This window comes from Delphinus delphis, chromosome 13 (genome assembly GCF_949987515.2).
Source record: "Delphinus delphis chromosome 13, mDelDel1.2, whole genome shotgun sequence".
NCBI classification, from domain to species: domain Eukaryota; kingdom Metazoa; phylum Chordata; class Mammalia; order Artiodactyla; family Delphinidae; genus Delphinus; species Delphinus delphis.
The window spans coordinates 11,321,488-11,337,959 of NC_082695.1; the positions used below are offsets into that span (position 1 = coordinate 11,321,488).

Below are 16,472 nucleotides of genomic sequence, written 5' to 3' on the forward strand. Positions count from 1 at the left end.
ACAGGAAAGAATGTGCTCATTATGGGACCCAATGTTGCCATGCCTGGGTACCACCCCAAGTTATCAGTGGTACCGACACTTGGGAAATGCTGCTCTTCAAGCATGGGTGTTTGAGCAGTGACATGGTTCCATCAATCCTGCTAAATGTCCATTGACAGATGAATGGATAAAGAAGATGTGGTACATGTTTACAATGGAATACTACTCACAGCCATAAAAAAGAATGAAATCATGCCATTTGCAGCTACACGGATGAACTTAGAGATGATCAGACTAAGTGATGTAAGTCAGAGAAAGACAAATACCATATGATATCACTTATATGTGGAATCTAAAATACGACACAAATGAATATATCTATGAAATAGAAACAGACTCTCAGACATAGAGAACAGACTTGTGGTTGCCAGGGCGGAGGGAGTTAGGGATGGATTGGGAGTTTGGGGTTAGCAGATGCAAACCATTATAGGTAGAAAGGATAACAACAAGGTCCTACTGTACAGTACAGGGAACTATATTCAGTATCCTGTGGTGAACCATAATGGAAAATAATTTTTACAAGAATGTATATATATATATGTATATGTATAACTGAATCACTTTGCTATACAGCAGAAATTAACACAACATTGTAAGTCAACTATACTTCAATTGAAAAAAAAATGTTGATACTTCCAAATCAAATTGCTTTCTGGTGGCATTCTCAATGGTTTCTCACATTCTCATTGACATTGGATAGCATCAGCGTTAAAAAATATTGCCAACCTTATCCAAACATTTTTTTCCATTGATAAGCAGCTAATGCATATACATCGTATTTTCTAAGATTGCTACAGATGTGCAAACAGGAAAAAAATAGGTCACCCGTGATCTTAATTTTGTTATATACCCTCCCAAGGCTTTTTGCATCTATACTCGTATAGCTTTATAAAGCTTTTAATACATTATTTATACATTACAAATATTATACATATTTTGTACATCTTTAAATGGTATGCCACTATATGAATACATTGTAATTTATTTACATCAGCTCTTATCACTGAAGAGTTGGATTGTTTCTAATCTTTCATGGCTATTATCCACTTGGAGCAAGACTTCATGAATATCCTTAATTATTTCTTTAGGATAAAGCCCTAGAGCAACACTGTCCCTTAGAAATATAATGAGGGTGACAGATGTGAACCAAATGTATAATTTAAAATTTTCTAGTAGCCACATTAATAAACAGCTGAAATTCATTTTAGTAATATATTTTATCTAACCCAATGTATCCAAAAGATTATCATTGAAACATGTAATCCATGTAAAAATATTAATGAGATATTTTATGTTACTTTTTTCCTATCAAGTCTTTGAAATCCAATGTGTATTTTACACTTACAGCACATCTCAATTCAGACCCTAAAATGTCAAAGTTAAAGTAAAATGTAGCTCTATCAAAATGATAAGTTTATGTTTAACAGAAAAATGCTGTACGTGGCTTCCATTTTCAAATTTAAATTAAATAAAATTTAAAATTCCATTCCTTAATCACCCTATAGCAATACCCTAAATGTTCAGTTAGCCACATGTAGCTGGTGAAATGACCATTTTGGACATTTGACACCGAGATTAAATCAGTTTCACTCGTGTCCGCTTCTCAGCGTGTGAAACCAGAGCAGAGTTGGGGGTGGTGCCTGGATGTTGGATTTGAGAATCCATCGGCAAACATCAATATCTGAAACAACAGCAACAACAACAAGGCATGGCCATATGACCCAGCAATCCCACTCCTAGGCACGTATCTAGAGAAAACCGTAATTTGAAAAGATACATGCACCCCAGTGTTCATAAGCAGAAGAGTTTACAATAGCGAAGATATGGAAACAACTTAAATGTCCATCGACAGGTGAATGGGTAAAGAAGATGTGGTACGTATATACAATGGACTACTACTGAGCCATAAAAAAGAATGAAATAATGTCATTTGAAGCTACATGTATGCAACTAGAGATTATCATGCTAAGCGAAGTAAGTCAGAAAGAGAAAGAAAAATACCATGTGATATCACTTATATGTGAAATCTAAAATATGACACAAATGAACTTATCTACAAAACAGAAACAGACTCACAGACATAGAGAACAGCCTTATGGTTGCCAAGGGCGGGGTAGAGGAGGGATGGACTGGGAGTTTGAGACTAAGAGTTGCAAACTATTGTGTATAGGATGGATAAACAGCAAGGTCCTACTGTAGAGCACAGGGAACTATATTCAATATCCTGTGATAAACCATAATGGAAAAGAATATGAAAAAGAATATATATAGATAGATATATACATATCTATATCTATATCTGAATCACTTTGCTGTACACCAGAAACTAACACAACACTGTAAATCAGCTATACTTCAATTAAAACAAAAACAAAAACAAGGTCTTCCCTGGTGGCACAGTGGTTGAGAGTCCGCCTGCCGATGCAGGGGACACGGGTTCGTGCCCCGGTCTGGGAAGACCCCACATGCTGCGGAGTGGCTGGGCCCGTGAGCCATGGCCGCTGAGCCTGCGCGTCCGGAGCCTGTGCTCCGCAACGGGAGAGGCTGCATCAGTGAGAGGCCCGCGTACCGCAAAAAACAAAAACAAAAACAAGGCAGGCAGCAGAACTAGGGTGAGAGGGCAGCCCAGCAGGGGTCAGGGTTCATGAGGGCAGCACCCAGGCAGGGCAGTGGCCTGGTGGAGTTAGGGAATTCGCTAAATTCAGCAGACGGAGCCAATAAATAAGTATATTGAGGATTGTTTTTCTCACTGCCTGAGAAGAGTGATACAAATGTGGGGAGGGAAAATGCTAGAATAAACCCCATGGTGTTGGATTGGGATTAGAGGTATCAGTTATCAATACATATAAATAGCAAAATAAATATAGGTGCAGATTTGTGTATCTACGTATTCACATATGCATTGCTCATACATATGTTGCCTAGGCTGTCTACTAAGGGGACTGGAAATGATGACACCCCGGTATCAATAATCTCACCAAGTACCCAGATCTTGGCTTCTGAATACCATATTCCGCTCAGAGGAACCAACACTCCTTGGAGAAACGATGGATTCCAGGGTTGGGTCAGGAAAAGAATAAGATGACCCTAGAAAATTTTGTGGTGTCAGAGAGTAAGGAAGTGCTCAAAGAATGATGGGGAACGTGTCAAAGTGTACTTCTTTCTTTTGTGTGGTTTTCCATACCTGTGTAAAGAGAATAGTTAAAACAAGTCGTAAAATAAAACGAGAGACATGAAAGTTCTATGGATGTCTTAGTTGAGAGCCCAGCTTTGAAGTCTCAGTAGGTCAGACCCTATTCATTCAGAAATAAGCTAGAGAAAAAACATATTCTTTTTGAAATTTTCTATTCTAACACTCGGAATTGAGATTCTAAATGAAAAGCATTCTAGGTACATTAGCATAAGGTGATTTTTGTGCCGTTATTGCAATAGAATGTGGGCTGATCAAGAATGGCAACTTTGGGACTTCCCTGGTGGTCCAGTGGTTAAGACTCCGTGCTTCCACTGCAGGGGGCACGGGTTTGATCCCTGGTTGGGGAACTAAGATCCCACATGCTGCGCGGCACGGCCAAAAATATAAATTAATTTAAAAAATCTCCGTTAAAAAAAAAAAAGAATGGCAACTTTCTCTTTACTAGTGAGGTGAATAAAATTAACGTTAACTTAAGCACCAGTTTTCTGATTTCTTCCAGTGGGCTTCAGTGTCAGGTGAGCTCTCCTCGATGGCAACAGGGATGCCCCGCCAGCTCCTGGCTTCGTTGGCGCCCTCCTGACAATTCCAGTGGGAAGTGGGAGCTGTCCTCTGAGTGCTTGGGAAGGGTTGATGGGCAGGTTTCTCGGCGGCCCAGCCTGGCTTACTTGTTACTTCTGCTCCAAAGGCTGCAGCCAGACCTGGGTCACATGCCCACCCTGCAGCCCGGTGGTGGTGGGGTGGGTGGGTGAAGCCAGCCTCACCTCAGCCATATGAACTGGGAGCCGAAGAAGGAGGCTCCCCAAAAGAAAGCTGAAATAGTCTTTGTATGGAGACCAGCTAGACAGAAACAGGTGCCCACTGCTGTCATGCCCTGCTCCAAATGATGTGATCCTAGAATTCTGGGACCCCCTTCTTGATAAATATTGGCTGACAGGTGCTTTAAAATGTCAAAAGCATTTGTATAACTAAGGATTTTTATTTTTGTTTCATTGAATTATCTTTATTAAATAGCTTTTAAATCACAAAAATGAAACATGCTTTGAGTAACTATTGAAACAAAGCAAAAATATATAAAGAAATACAACCGTTTTTTTCTCACCCCATCTATAGAGCTTCCCCATCCCAACTTAGCAGGCTGGGGTGTGTCTTGCACACTTTTTTCTCTGCTCATGCACACCTATTGCCTTTCTTTTGTTAATGTTGTTAGTTTTTACATAATAGGCAATAAAAAAAAAAACCTTTCCTTTTTCATGGCATGGCATCCCTCTAGAAGCATGGGTTCAGGTCCATCTCATTTTATTTTATTTTTTAAATTTATTTTTTGCCCACACCAGGCAGCATGCGGATCTTAGTTCCTGGATGAGGGATCGAATCTGTGCCCCCCTGCGGTGGAAGCATGGAGTCTTAACCACTGGACCTCCAGGGAAGTCCCGGGGTCCACCTCACTTTAAAAGTATTTGTTAATTTATGAATACTTGCATGTGACTTAAGACTGAAATAGTAAAAAAGGGGTTAAACAAAATGTTCCTCTCACCTCTGTCCCCCTCCCTCCCTCTTTCCTTCCCTAGAAGATTAGGGATCTTTCCAGAGAGCGTCTGCATTTACAAAGATACACAAATGTAAACATTTCCCACATGAATGAGAGAGTATTTATTTTTATTTATCAGCATATCTTGTCTTAGTACACAGCACACTTCCTCTTTTTGTTTTACAGCTGCATAGAGTTCCGCTGTGTGCGTGTATCCTCATTTATGATGAGTCTCCTACCGATGGCCCCTCAGGGTGTTTGCAATCTTTTGCCATTGCAAACAGAACTGTAGGAAATATCCTTCTCCACAGTCATTTGGCACAGGATGGGGTGTCTGTGGGAGGAGTTCCTACAAGTGCAACTGTGAAGGTCAAAGGATTGGTGCAGTGGAGATGTGGATGGATACAGTCCAAACCCCGCCCCCACTACACGGGTACAACGCACGCCGTGCTCCCCAGCAGAATCTTGGAACCTGCCTGTTTGCCCATCTTCACCGACACAGTTGGGACATGAATGGAAACTGGGTCTCACTGCAGTTGAACCGGTCTTTAAAACACGGAGTTGGGGTGCGGAGGGGACCTTGGGGAGATGCTTGCCTCTCCTCCTTGTGGCAGTGCCTCTGAGACATGTCCTCTGTTCTCTGTGTCTCCGCAGAGCAAGCTGGTGAAGTACTTCAGCCGGCAGCTGTCCTGCAAAAAGAAGGTAGCCCTGCAGGAACGCAATGCCGAGCTGGACGGCTTCCCCCAGCTCCGGCACTGGTTCCGGATCGTCGACGTGCGGAAGGAAGTCCTGGAGGTGACTGGAGGCGACCCCTGCCCTCTGCCCCTTACTGGCCGGCAGCCAGCCCCCTCAGGCAGTGGGTGTTTGGCTGTGTCTGGCTCATAGTAGGACTTAAGTACGCGTTGGATGCGGGCACGGAGCACCTCTGATGCTGTCTGAATGGGGTCATTAAGAGTGTGGTTCTAGGGACTTCCCTGGCGGTGCAGTGGTTAAGAATCCAGGCTTAGGTTCGATCCCTGGTCAGGGAACTAAGATCCCACATGCTGTGAGGTGTGGCCAAAAAAAAAAAAAAAAAAAAGAGTGTGGACCTAGAGTCAGATAGACCCTCTTTCAGCTCTGCCTCTTAAGGACTCAGCCTCCTGGGCCAAATCACTTTACCTCTTAGACCAGTGCTGTCCAGCAGAATGTTCTACTATGGTGGAAATATTTCATATCTGTGCTGCCTGATGTGGTAGCCACCAGCCACATGTAGCTACTGAGCACTTGAATTGTGGTTAGTGCCTGTGACTGAGGAACTCAAGTTTTAATTGTATTTAATGTTCATTAATGTGGCCAGTGGCCACCATACTGGGCAGCATATCTTAGGACATTGGTTTTCTCATCTGTTCAATGGGGTAATGGTTGTCTCCTCTTCTTAAGTAGTTGGCATGATAAAATAAGATGATCTGTGTAAAATGTTCAGCCCATAGTCTGCAACCTAATAGTACCCAGGAAATGTCAACTTATTATTGTTGTTGCTGTTACTGAACACTTTGGAAGTAATAGGTTTTCTAGTGACAAAATCAGAACACCTGTTGTCTTGTGTCCACGCTCCAGGAGTGGATCACCTCCTTAAGGTTTCAAGGATGGTGAGATTTCCTTACCCTCTGGGATCTTGGGTCCCCCCTTGTTTTCAGTGAGTGGGTGGAAACTTTCCTAATAAAATCAGCTCTCATTCATTGAATCTTCAGTGCCAGGCATAGTATTGAGGGTTTTACATGCAGGATCTCAACTCTTGAGACTGTTCAGACCCTCACAACGACCTTTTGAGGTAGGTATGACTTTTACCCCGTTGTACAGAGCAGGAAACCGAGGCTAGAAGATGGAGGGAGTTGCCCTGCTCGTGAGTGGGCGGGGCTAGCAGGAAACCCCAGCTCAGATGGACTCCAGAGTGTGAAGTGGGAAGCACGGTGCTTTCTCCTCGTTTTCCTGTTGGGGGGCCTCCCTGAGCTGGGGAGAGGGCGTTCTGGGCGCCCCCCTCACCTGCAGGACCAAGTGCCATTTCTCAAGGCACCCCCTGCTTCCTGCTCAAAGAGGCCTGGAAGATCCTTTTGTCTTTTTAGACCTTGTTCCCAATGTGATCTTGCCCGAACCTGCTACATATAACAGTCCTGAGCTGGGGGTACAGAAGCCTCACATTCCCCTCTCCCCCCTCCGCCTGCATCTTGTGCATACGCACCAGATGGTGTAGGAGTCTCTGTTTCTTAATATCATTCCCAGGATGGCGGTTTCGTGTGAATATCCTTAAAATGAAAGGTCCCATAAAAGTACAGACAGTACATTTTATTTGCATGGCTCCATACATGTTTCAGAGGCTTTCGGGACCATTTATTTATCAATTGAGGCGAATAAGACCGAGACAAACCTTCAGGGGTTGAAAACTAGTGGCCCTCTGCTGTATCTTGTATCTGAGGCACAGATATTTTTTGTTTGTCTTCAAAATTATTCTTGAGCCAGTATTTAAGAGTTGGAAGAGTCTGCATAAAAAACTCAGATCTTCGGCTTCTCTCGAAAAATCGGAATTGCTGACCGCACAGAACCGAATTCCTGTCTGGTGTCAGTGAACCGAATTCTGCTGCCCCTTAGGATCCCGCAGGCTAGTCCTCAGCTTTGCTCATTTACATTTACCTGGCCTGCAGGTGCCTGGGCTCTGGCTCTTGTCTTAGTCTATGAGAATCGAGTCCAAGGCCACCAACCAGGTGGTGTGGACGGAGCTGGGTTTCCAGCTCTCTGTCTGCAGCTCACGCGTGTGTCCCCCAGGCGGCCCCCTTCTGTGGAAGAACCAGCAGTATGGAGAAATCTCCTAAGTGAGACTGCCTGGGTTCACACTTACTCACAGTGTGACCCTGGGTGATGGTGGTCTGACTTCTCTGAATGCCAATGTCCTAGTTACAGACTGATGATTATGGTAAAAGTACCTGCTTTATGCGGTCTTTGTGACCTTTAGAGAAAATCCATGAAAAGCACTTAAAACAGTGTTCTATTTCAATTATTATTATTATTATGAATAAATCGAACAGAAGTGCCTCTCCTCTTTTGGGCCAAGCTAGTTAAAGCCTTCTCCATTTTTTTCTGTCATTCTTCCTGCTGTGATTAGTGTGTGTGTGTGAACCGTAAACTTCAGTGTAAATTGAGTATTTGGAGGGTAAATTATAGGATTAAAATGCACAAGTGGATCTTGCAGCAAAGAGGAGAATTCTTTTATGTTGTGAATCATCCCTTCTAAATGTAATTCAATTCACACTTTCAGATCCTGGTGCACCACCTTGCTTAATGTGGACTTCCCTGTAACAGTCCCTATTTGAGGAAGCTGCTATGTGACTCATTACTGTTCTTTCTCTGCCCCTGACCTAGTGAGTTGGAGAGGCACTGATTGGGTTTCAGCTTTTGCCCGGCAGCTTTTTTTTTTTTTTCATAGAATTTTTGTGTCGATGCAGTTTTCATCTTTCTGACTGCCAGATTAAGGCGGGGGCGGGGTGGGGCAGGATGGTGTCTCATTTGTTTGTAATACACAGGTATGGCCACAAGAGGGCGGAAGTACTCCATAATATTGCCTTAGAATCGCCATTCTTTGCTATCTAAAACTCTTATTTTAATAATAGTAATAATAATAATAAATGTAAAATGTTGGTTACCAATAAGTGCTATAATGTGAAGGCTGTTTTTTTTTAGATGCGTGAATATAGAAGTTTGACCAATTTCCAGGTGTGTCCATATTGTGGTGTATAGGGACACACTGCTTCGGGGAAGGGAGGGATGGTTGCTGGCGGTGGTGAAGGGACACCTGACCAACACAGTTATAGCCGGCAATCCTACCTTTCCTCCAGCCCATCTCTTCAGCGGTGTCCCTTTCCCCACTCTATGCTGTACTCCACTTCGTCTTAGATTGCAAAGTCTTGCCCTATCGGGCTCAGACCCAAATCCCGTTTGATTGACAGCACTGAACCACCTACAGGGTTCCAGCCCCCCTTTCCCCTTAGGGTTCCTGAACCCCCAATCTGAGCCCTAGAATGTGTGGCTGGGAAAGAGAGAAGAAAAGGGAAAGGAGACCAGCCATCAGGAGGCTTGGGCTGTCCAGTTTTCTCTGCTCTTATTAGTTCACCCTGGATTTGGGACAAATCATTGCAGTCCAAGCCGGGCAGGAGGCATGGAAGGCCTTCCAAGATGAGTAAATTGGAGCCCTGCCTATAAGGAGTTCAAAAACTGCATGGGGAGACAGGTAATTAACAGCCACCATTTACAGAGCTCCGACTATGTGCTAAGCATACCTGCGACCTTACAGAGCACATGAGCTTAAGATTCCCACTTTTCAGGTGAGTAAAGTGAGGCTCAGAGAGGTTAAGTGATTTGCCCGGGATCATCTAGCTAATGAGTGGCAAAGCTGAGATTCAAACGCAGGCCTGTCTGACCGGAGTGAGGAGACCCAACCGTTATGCTAAGCCGACATCCACGGAGAGCCTGGCCTTCCTCTAGGTACCACTAGAGGGCGACATGGAGGCCTCCCCTCGGGGCGCTTCCGGTCTGTTTACCCTCCTTCTCTCTTCCCTCCGCTAGGAGATCACCCCGGGCCAGCTGAGTCTGGAGGACCTCTTGGAGATGACGGACGAGCAGGTGTGTGAGACCGTGGAGAAATACGGGGCCAACCGGGAGGAGTGTGCCCGCCTCAATGCCTCCCTCTCCTGCCTACGGAACGTCCACATGTCAGGTGAGCAGCCCCAGGGGGATGGAAACGCGTCCGCGACGTGTGCCGCCATTCCTCCGGGTTCCTGTGCCCGCACCTGCAGGCCGGGATGAGGCAGAGCCGGCTCTGGATGGTGCGTACCTCTCATGAGCAGAGGAAAGAGGGGCCTGGAATTTGGAGCCAGAAGCAGTCTTGCCCAAGGGAGACCTTCTGAGGTGGTAGGGCATGGGCTTCTGGATAATTAGGGTCCATATATGGAAATATTGGGCGTGAGTGAAAGACTAGGGTCTTTTTTTTGCTCCGCAGCATGTGGGATCCTCCCGGACCAGGGCTTTGTGTCCCCTGCATCGTCAGGTGGACTCCCAACCACTGCACCACCAGGGAAGTCCCTAGGGTCTTTTTACCTTATACATTGGGAAGTGCCTTTGTATTTTGGCTCAGCATCTAACTTCTTATTTTTCTTTTTCCATAAATAATATACATTCATTGTAAAATAAATTAGAAAATAGATTAAAAAAAAAAACCAACCCAAGTCCCCACCCTCTACTGTTATCATTTTGGTATAATTTTTGGTATAATTCTTCCTGACAAATGGGTATGTGTATAGGTTCTCTAAACAATAAATGATAAAACCATGAAGCTAGGATTATCCATACATATTATTTTGAAACCTGCTTTTTTCACCTAACAAAATAACCTCTGATTTGTTTTTATCAGTTTGAGGTCCAACATTGTAATCTTTCTTTGCTATTTTTCATTAATTTCTCAAATACCTGTTTTCCCTGATTAGCAGGACACCAAACATCATTCTGATCGAGGTTTCCTGCTTTCCTCTAGCCTCATGATTTTTCCACTATCTCTGGGGCCTTTTCAGTCCTAAGCGATCAGCTCTGCAAACAGCCAAAGAAAAGCTTACTGGTCCACCTGCATGGTTGTTTCAGTTCCCACCACAAGGAGTCACTGTTGAGCACTAGTCTGGCACTGATAAAGTCAGGTGGCTGTTCATCTATAGGTGCCCTAGCTGGATTCAACATGCAACGTTCAACGAGTATTTGTGGAGTGATTATGTGTGCCAGCAGGGCTGGGCATACGGAAGTGGACAAAAAAGAACATGTTTGAAACAGGTCATTGGCCCAGCTCCCCCATGCACGCCCTTTTGGATTCTTTCTTGCTAGCAGACTCTAATGATGGCTACGATCATCATCAAATAGCCCTGAATTGAGGGCTCTTCTGTCACTGAAGCATGTTTGGTAGCATTCCTGGCCTCTACCAGTAGAGGTAACGCTAGATACCAGTAGCGCCCCTGCCTCATCCCTGTCATGACAAACAGAAATGTCTCCAGATGTTTCTAAATGTTCCAGGGAGGGTGCAGAATTACCCCTGGTTGACTAGCTATAAAGGTCATGTTATTCTTCACTCTAGTACAATGCTATTGACTCACCTAATATTCACATAGTTAAAAAAGGCCGCTCAGTCACTCAGTGCAGGCAAAACCTGCTTCAGGGGGACTTCTTCTCTCTACCTACTGTGAGAAGCAGCTGGGAATTTTCTCGCCTTTAAAAAATTGCACTGAACTACAATGTTATATCATAAACACCTTCCTTTGTCAATAAGTGTATTTCCTGCTCATTTTTAACGCCTGAAATCTGCCACCATTTATTCCACCGGCCTCCTATTTCTAGAAATGTAGGTTGTATCCATTTTTTTTCCTGTTATAAGCATTGCTGCAGTGAACAACTTTGAGTGTTAACTTTGGGTACATCCTTGGCGATCCCTGTAGTGTGAATTCATAGGAGTGGAGTTCCTGCAGCAAAGTGTTTACATATTTTAAGACTTCTGGTGAATGTCGCCATATGGCTTTCCAAAAATTCGTACCAATTTATGCCTCTCCCTCCCACCGCCCCCCACAATGCATGAGAGTGAGCATTTGAGGTTAGGTTCTTTTTTTTGTTTGTATGTTTGTTTTTTTAAACATCTTTATTGGAGTATGATTGCTTTACAATGCTGTGTTAGTTTCTGCTTTATAACAAAGTGAATCAGCTATACGTATACATATATCCCCATATCCCCTCCCTCTTGCATCTCCCTCCCTCCCTCCCTATCCCACCCCTCTAGGTGGTCACAAAGCACCGAGTTGATCTCCCTGTGCTATGTGGCTGCTTCCCACTAGCTATCTATTTTACATTTGGTAGTGTATATATGTCCACGCCACTCTCTCACTTCATCCCAGCTTACCCTTCCCCCTCCCCGTGTCCTCAAGTCCATTCTCTACGTCTGTGTCCTTTATTCCTGTCCTGCCCCAGGTTCTTCAGAACCTTTTTTTTTTTTTTTAGATTCCATATATATGTGTTAGCATACGGTATTTGTTTCTCTCTTTCAGGCTCACTTCACTCTGTATGACAGACTCTAGGTTCATCCGTGAGATTAGGTTCTTAATTGCTTTTCAGAGTTAATATCTTCTCTTCAGAGTTGCGCTACTGAGTTTGGAAAAGTTCTTATAAATGAGCTGGACCTCAGTTCTTCCTGAGAGAGGGGTTTATGTCACCTCTCCGTGGGCTGGGCCATCATCCTTTGTAACATTCTGGGCTTGGTGAGACCTTGAGAGGGCCTTTAATCGGGTATTTTTCAAAAATTTTTTAATCAAGATACACAGTAACAAATATGATTTATATTGCAACCCTGTACACACACACACATACACAAATACACATGCATGTACACATTCACATATACAACTAAAAGGAGTTTCATGAAACAATACTCATTCTTACTATACATGATATTTTATACACTTTTTTCTATTTTATTCCATGTCATTTGCCGAATGCTGGTGATGACCCACCACGTTGATTTCACAGCCCACTTTTGAACTGTGAGCCATGGTTTGCAAAAAACACTGACATAATCAATCCTCCCGCCACCACCAACCCTTCCTAGGCAGCTGAGATTCCTTTGACGATGTCCTACCTCTGATGCCACCCTTTGAGCCACTGGGACCTTGAAAGCAGTGACCAAGGGCTGTGCTCATGCCCAGATTCCTCCAGCGCCAGGGTCAGCCTGGAGAGAACCTCAACTCAGTAAAGCACTATCCACTCAGCTCTGAATCTCCTTAACATTGTACTCTACTTCTGTCTTTCCTCAATGTTATGGTGCCACTCTTCACATTTTAAGTTTAATTTAAACTTTTTTAAGGAGTGTTTTTTTTTTTTTTAATGGATACCTCTCTTCCTTAGTAGCCTTAAAGCTGCAAGAGGGCAGGGATCATACCTGTTTTTATACACCATTTTGTTCCCAGCTACATATCTAGCCCATAGGAGGGACTCAATAAATATCTCTGAATCGATACACCTTCCCGCTCATGTAGCCCAGGAAAACTCCCCAGTGCCTTAGAACAGTCCTTCTTATGGATTGCAAAGCACCTCAGGATCTGGTTCCCATTTGGAAGCCCACTGTTCACATTTCCCCCGCAAGCCCTAAATATCCAATTAATCTATTAGTTACTTAGGGTTTCCTAGATCAGACATGGATTTTGCCTCTTGGTACTCACCCCTCTGCCTAGAATTCCCTTCCCCTTTGTCCTCCTGGTGAATCCCTGTTTATTCTCAGGCCCAACTCCTGCCTCGAAGCCTCTGCACTTTGTTGAATGAAAAGTTTTGTGCGAAAGCCGCCTGGCATGCTTGCTACTGATCTCCACCAGGGGGAAGCAGTGAGCCACCCTCAAAGGATTCTTGCTTTAAATTCTCTTCGTTCAAAAATTATCATTGGTGGGCTTCCCTGGTGGCGCAGTGGTTGAGAGTCCGCCTGCCGATGCAGGGCACATGGGTTCGTGCCCCGGTCCGGGAAGATCCCACATGCCGCGGAGCGGCTGGGCCCGTGAGCCATGGCCGCTGAGCCTGTGCGTCCGGAGCCTGTGCTCCGCAACGGGAGAGGCCACAACAGTGAGAGGCCTGTGTACTGCAAAAAAAAAAAAAAAAAAAAATTATCATTGGTTTCTTGAAGCTTCGAACTATCTTGGGAGCTGGCTGGTTCCTGTCATTTCCTGCCCTTCACCTTAACCAAAAATGTCATCCTAAACTAGAGAAAAAAATAAGTGTCTTTCGCACTAGACTCTCGTTTCTTGAGAGTCTTACCATATTCAGCATATTCCCAGCTCTCAGCCAGAAAGCTGGAGTCTCCTACAGTGATAAAATCAGATATTTAAAATTCTGGTGTGTAGTGGGGACTCAATGCACGTTTGTTGAGGGACTGAAAGAATACAAGTTGTGATGAGAAACTCGTATGGAAACCAAACATATGGAGACAAGGAAGCTTTATGTCTGGCCAGGAATGCATGTAATCTCAGTCTCTCTCTTTCTTAGAGCATAGGGGCAGCTTGATTTTAGAGTTGTTAACTCTAATCTTAGTTTTCCTCCTTGGGTTTTGGGGCTATCCTTATTTCCCAGTGCCCAAGGAACCCCAAAGATAGGAAAGCTTAACCCTTTCATCTCTTCTCACATCTTGTTAGGTCGGCCTTAGCCGGACACCAAAGAATGTGCGATCATTCCTTCAACAAGCTCCAGGGACCCCGAAGCCAGGATATCCCAACCATTCCTTATCACATCAGCTATGGCCTGAAACCACAAACATTCATCCACTCATTTAACAAAGTTTATCGAATGCCTACAGTATGCCAGACACTGTTCTAATCTCTGAAAATGTGTGCTTAGATGTCTGTCCTTATGGAGTTTACATTCTAGTGGGGGAGACAGGCAATAAATTATATCATAATAAGCATGTACATTAGAAAGTGTGTTAGAATAAGCGCTGTGGAGCACTTCAAGGCTGGAGACCTCAGGTAGGAAGACCACGGGCTCCCTTCCTGACCCTTCCTTTGCTGGGTCACAGCTGCCCTGTCAGAGGAGAGCCTGGTGGGAGCGTGGCTCAGGTATCAGAGCGCTGTTGCCGGGACTGTCTCTTTTCTGATGTTTGCTCTTTCTCTCTATGCTGTTTCTTGGCTTTTTGATTATTTTTAGCCTACTAATGTGTGCTCATTTGTATCTTCACTTTCCGAAGGAAAAACCCAGGTTCAACGTAATGGAAGACCCTGCTTTTCTCCCTCCCTCTCTCCCACCCCTCCCTCCTGTACACATGTATCAAGCACTCACTGCACATCTGGTACTGTACTGGGTTCCAGGGCCTGATGACTTTCTTGGGGCTTCAGGGTAGAGCTGAGACCAAGAGGAGGAAGAGGGAGGTCTCCTAATGACCGGGGGGTGGTGGGAGCACATCAAAGTGCATTGCTTCCGCAAGGGAGCTCGGAGCATCCCAGGCGTGGAGAGACCAGTGTGGCTGCCCCACTGGGAATGCTGGGCAGAGAGGTGGGAACTGGCGTCAGACAGGGGGCAGGGCCAGCCGCCACGGTGGGCCATGGCCCAGAGCTTGCATGGCAGGGTTTTGAGTAGAAGATGCCTGGATTACTTGTCCAGTTTTCAAACAAACACCCTGGCTGCAGAGTGGGTGGGTGGCTTGGAGTGAGATGCCAGGAAGCGTAAGAGGAGCCCAGGGTGCCACTGGCAGACAGGTGTCCCGGGAGCTTGCTTTGTTGAGCCCCCCTCCAGCTCCTCCTTTTGAGTTTCGGGGGTGGGTGGAGGGGCAGGGAACTGGCAGCCAGGAGGAAAATAGGTTGCAGAGTGGCCCCGAAATAGGACAGCCTCAGATGCTCTCTGGTATCTCCTCAGTTTGGGTATTGAATGAAGCCCACCAGAACCCCGCCTTCCACTCTAGCCTTCCTTCCACAGGAACAAAGAGTAGGAACCGTCTTGATTGCCCTATTGTTCCAGTTGCTTCTAACTTCGGGAGGGCTGGGCTGGGTGGCGGCGGAAGAGCCGCCGTGTCTGGTGTGTTCCAGCACCACGTCCTCCCCCGTTCTCCAGCGTCCTGTTCTGTGGGTTCTCAGGAATCCCTTACACAGCGAGACTCCGCGTTAGGACTCCTGATTGCAAGCGACAGAAACCCTTCTGCAGACACAGCTCATTCATTCACTATAAATTTCGATTGAACAGCCTTTGTTTCGGTCTCGGTGGGGGACTAGGGACACAGTGGCGGGCAAGGCCAGCCAGCTCCTGTGGACCTTGTGTTCCAGACCCGAGCTGTCCAATATGGCGGCCACTAGACTCCTGTGGTGAATTAAACTTATGTTCATTGAAGTGAAATAAAATTAAGATTTCACTTCTTCCATGGCACGAGCCCCACTTCAAGTGATCTACAGCCACCTGTGTCTAGTGGCTACCCTATTGGCACAGCACGGTTCTAGGTCGTTTCCATCAGCACAGAAAGTTCTGTTGGACAGCACTTTTCTAGAATATGTTGAGAGAAACAATCCACAAGAGAAATAACAAACGGTGATCAGTTTTATGTGTAGAATTAAAATAGGGTGATAACGATGGTGGCTAGGTGGCCAGCTTTGATGGGGTGGCCACAGAGGGAGGGTCAGTCAGAGCTCTACCAGAGAAGCAGAACCGGTAGAATGAATATATTAAGAGATTCATTGCAAGGATGTGGTTAATGTGATTGTGGTGACTGGCTGGGTAGGTCTGAAATCCGTGAGGTAGGCGGTCAGGAAGGGTGGGCTGGAACGATTGGGCATGAGCTGAAGTTGCTGTCCATGGGCAGAGTTTCCTTTTCTTCAGGGAAGCCTTAGTTTTGCTCTTAGCGCCTTTCAGTGGATTGAGTCAGCCCTTCCAGATTATCGAGGGTAATCTCCCTTACTTACAGCCAACTGACTGTGGACTTTAATCACATCTACAAAATACCTTCACAGCAGGAATATAAATTAATAATTGCTTGAATTACTGGGGACTGTGCCTTAGCCACGTTGACATATTGAACTGACCATGACAGTGGGCCTCTCTGGGGAGGTGACATTTTAACTAAGCCTTGAATGACAAGAAGATACAGATATGAGAAGACGGGGGGAAGAACATTTTGAGCAGAAGAAACAGGTCATCTAATCT

At 45.1% G+C, this 16,472-nt stretch overlaps 1 protein-coding gene across 1 annotated transcript in view; it reads left to right on the forward strand.

The window, feature by feature from the left end:
• The window catches only part of KSR2 (kinase suppressor of ras 2), a 396,776-nt gene that overhangs the window by 71,417 nt on the left and 308,887 nt on the right, over positions 1–16,472 (forward strand). The window contains exons 2-3 of the mRNA XM_060029378.1: positions 5,415–5,555; positions 9,354–9,504. Coding sequence (XP_059885361.1) covers positions 5,415–5,555; positions 9,354–9,504 — 292 coding nt within the window. The remainder of the gene's footprint in view (positions 1–5,414; positions 5,556–9,353; positions 9,505–16,472) is intronic.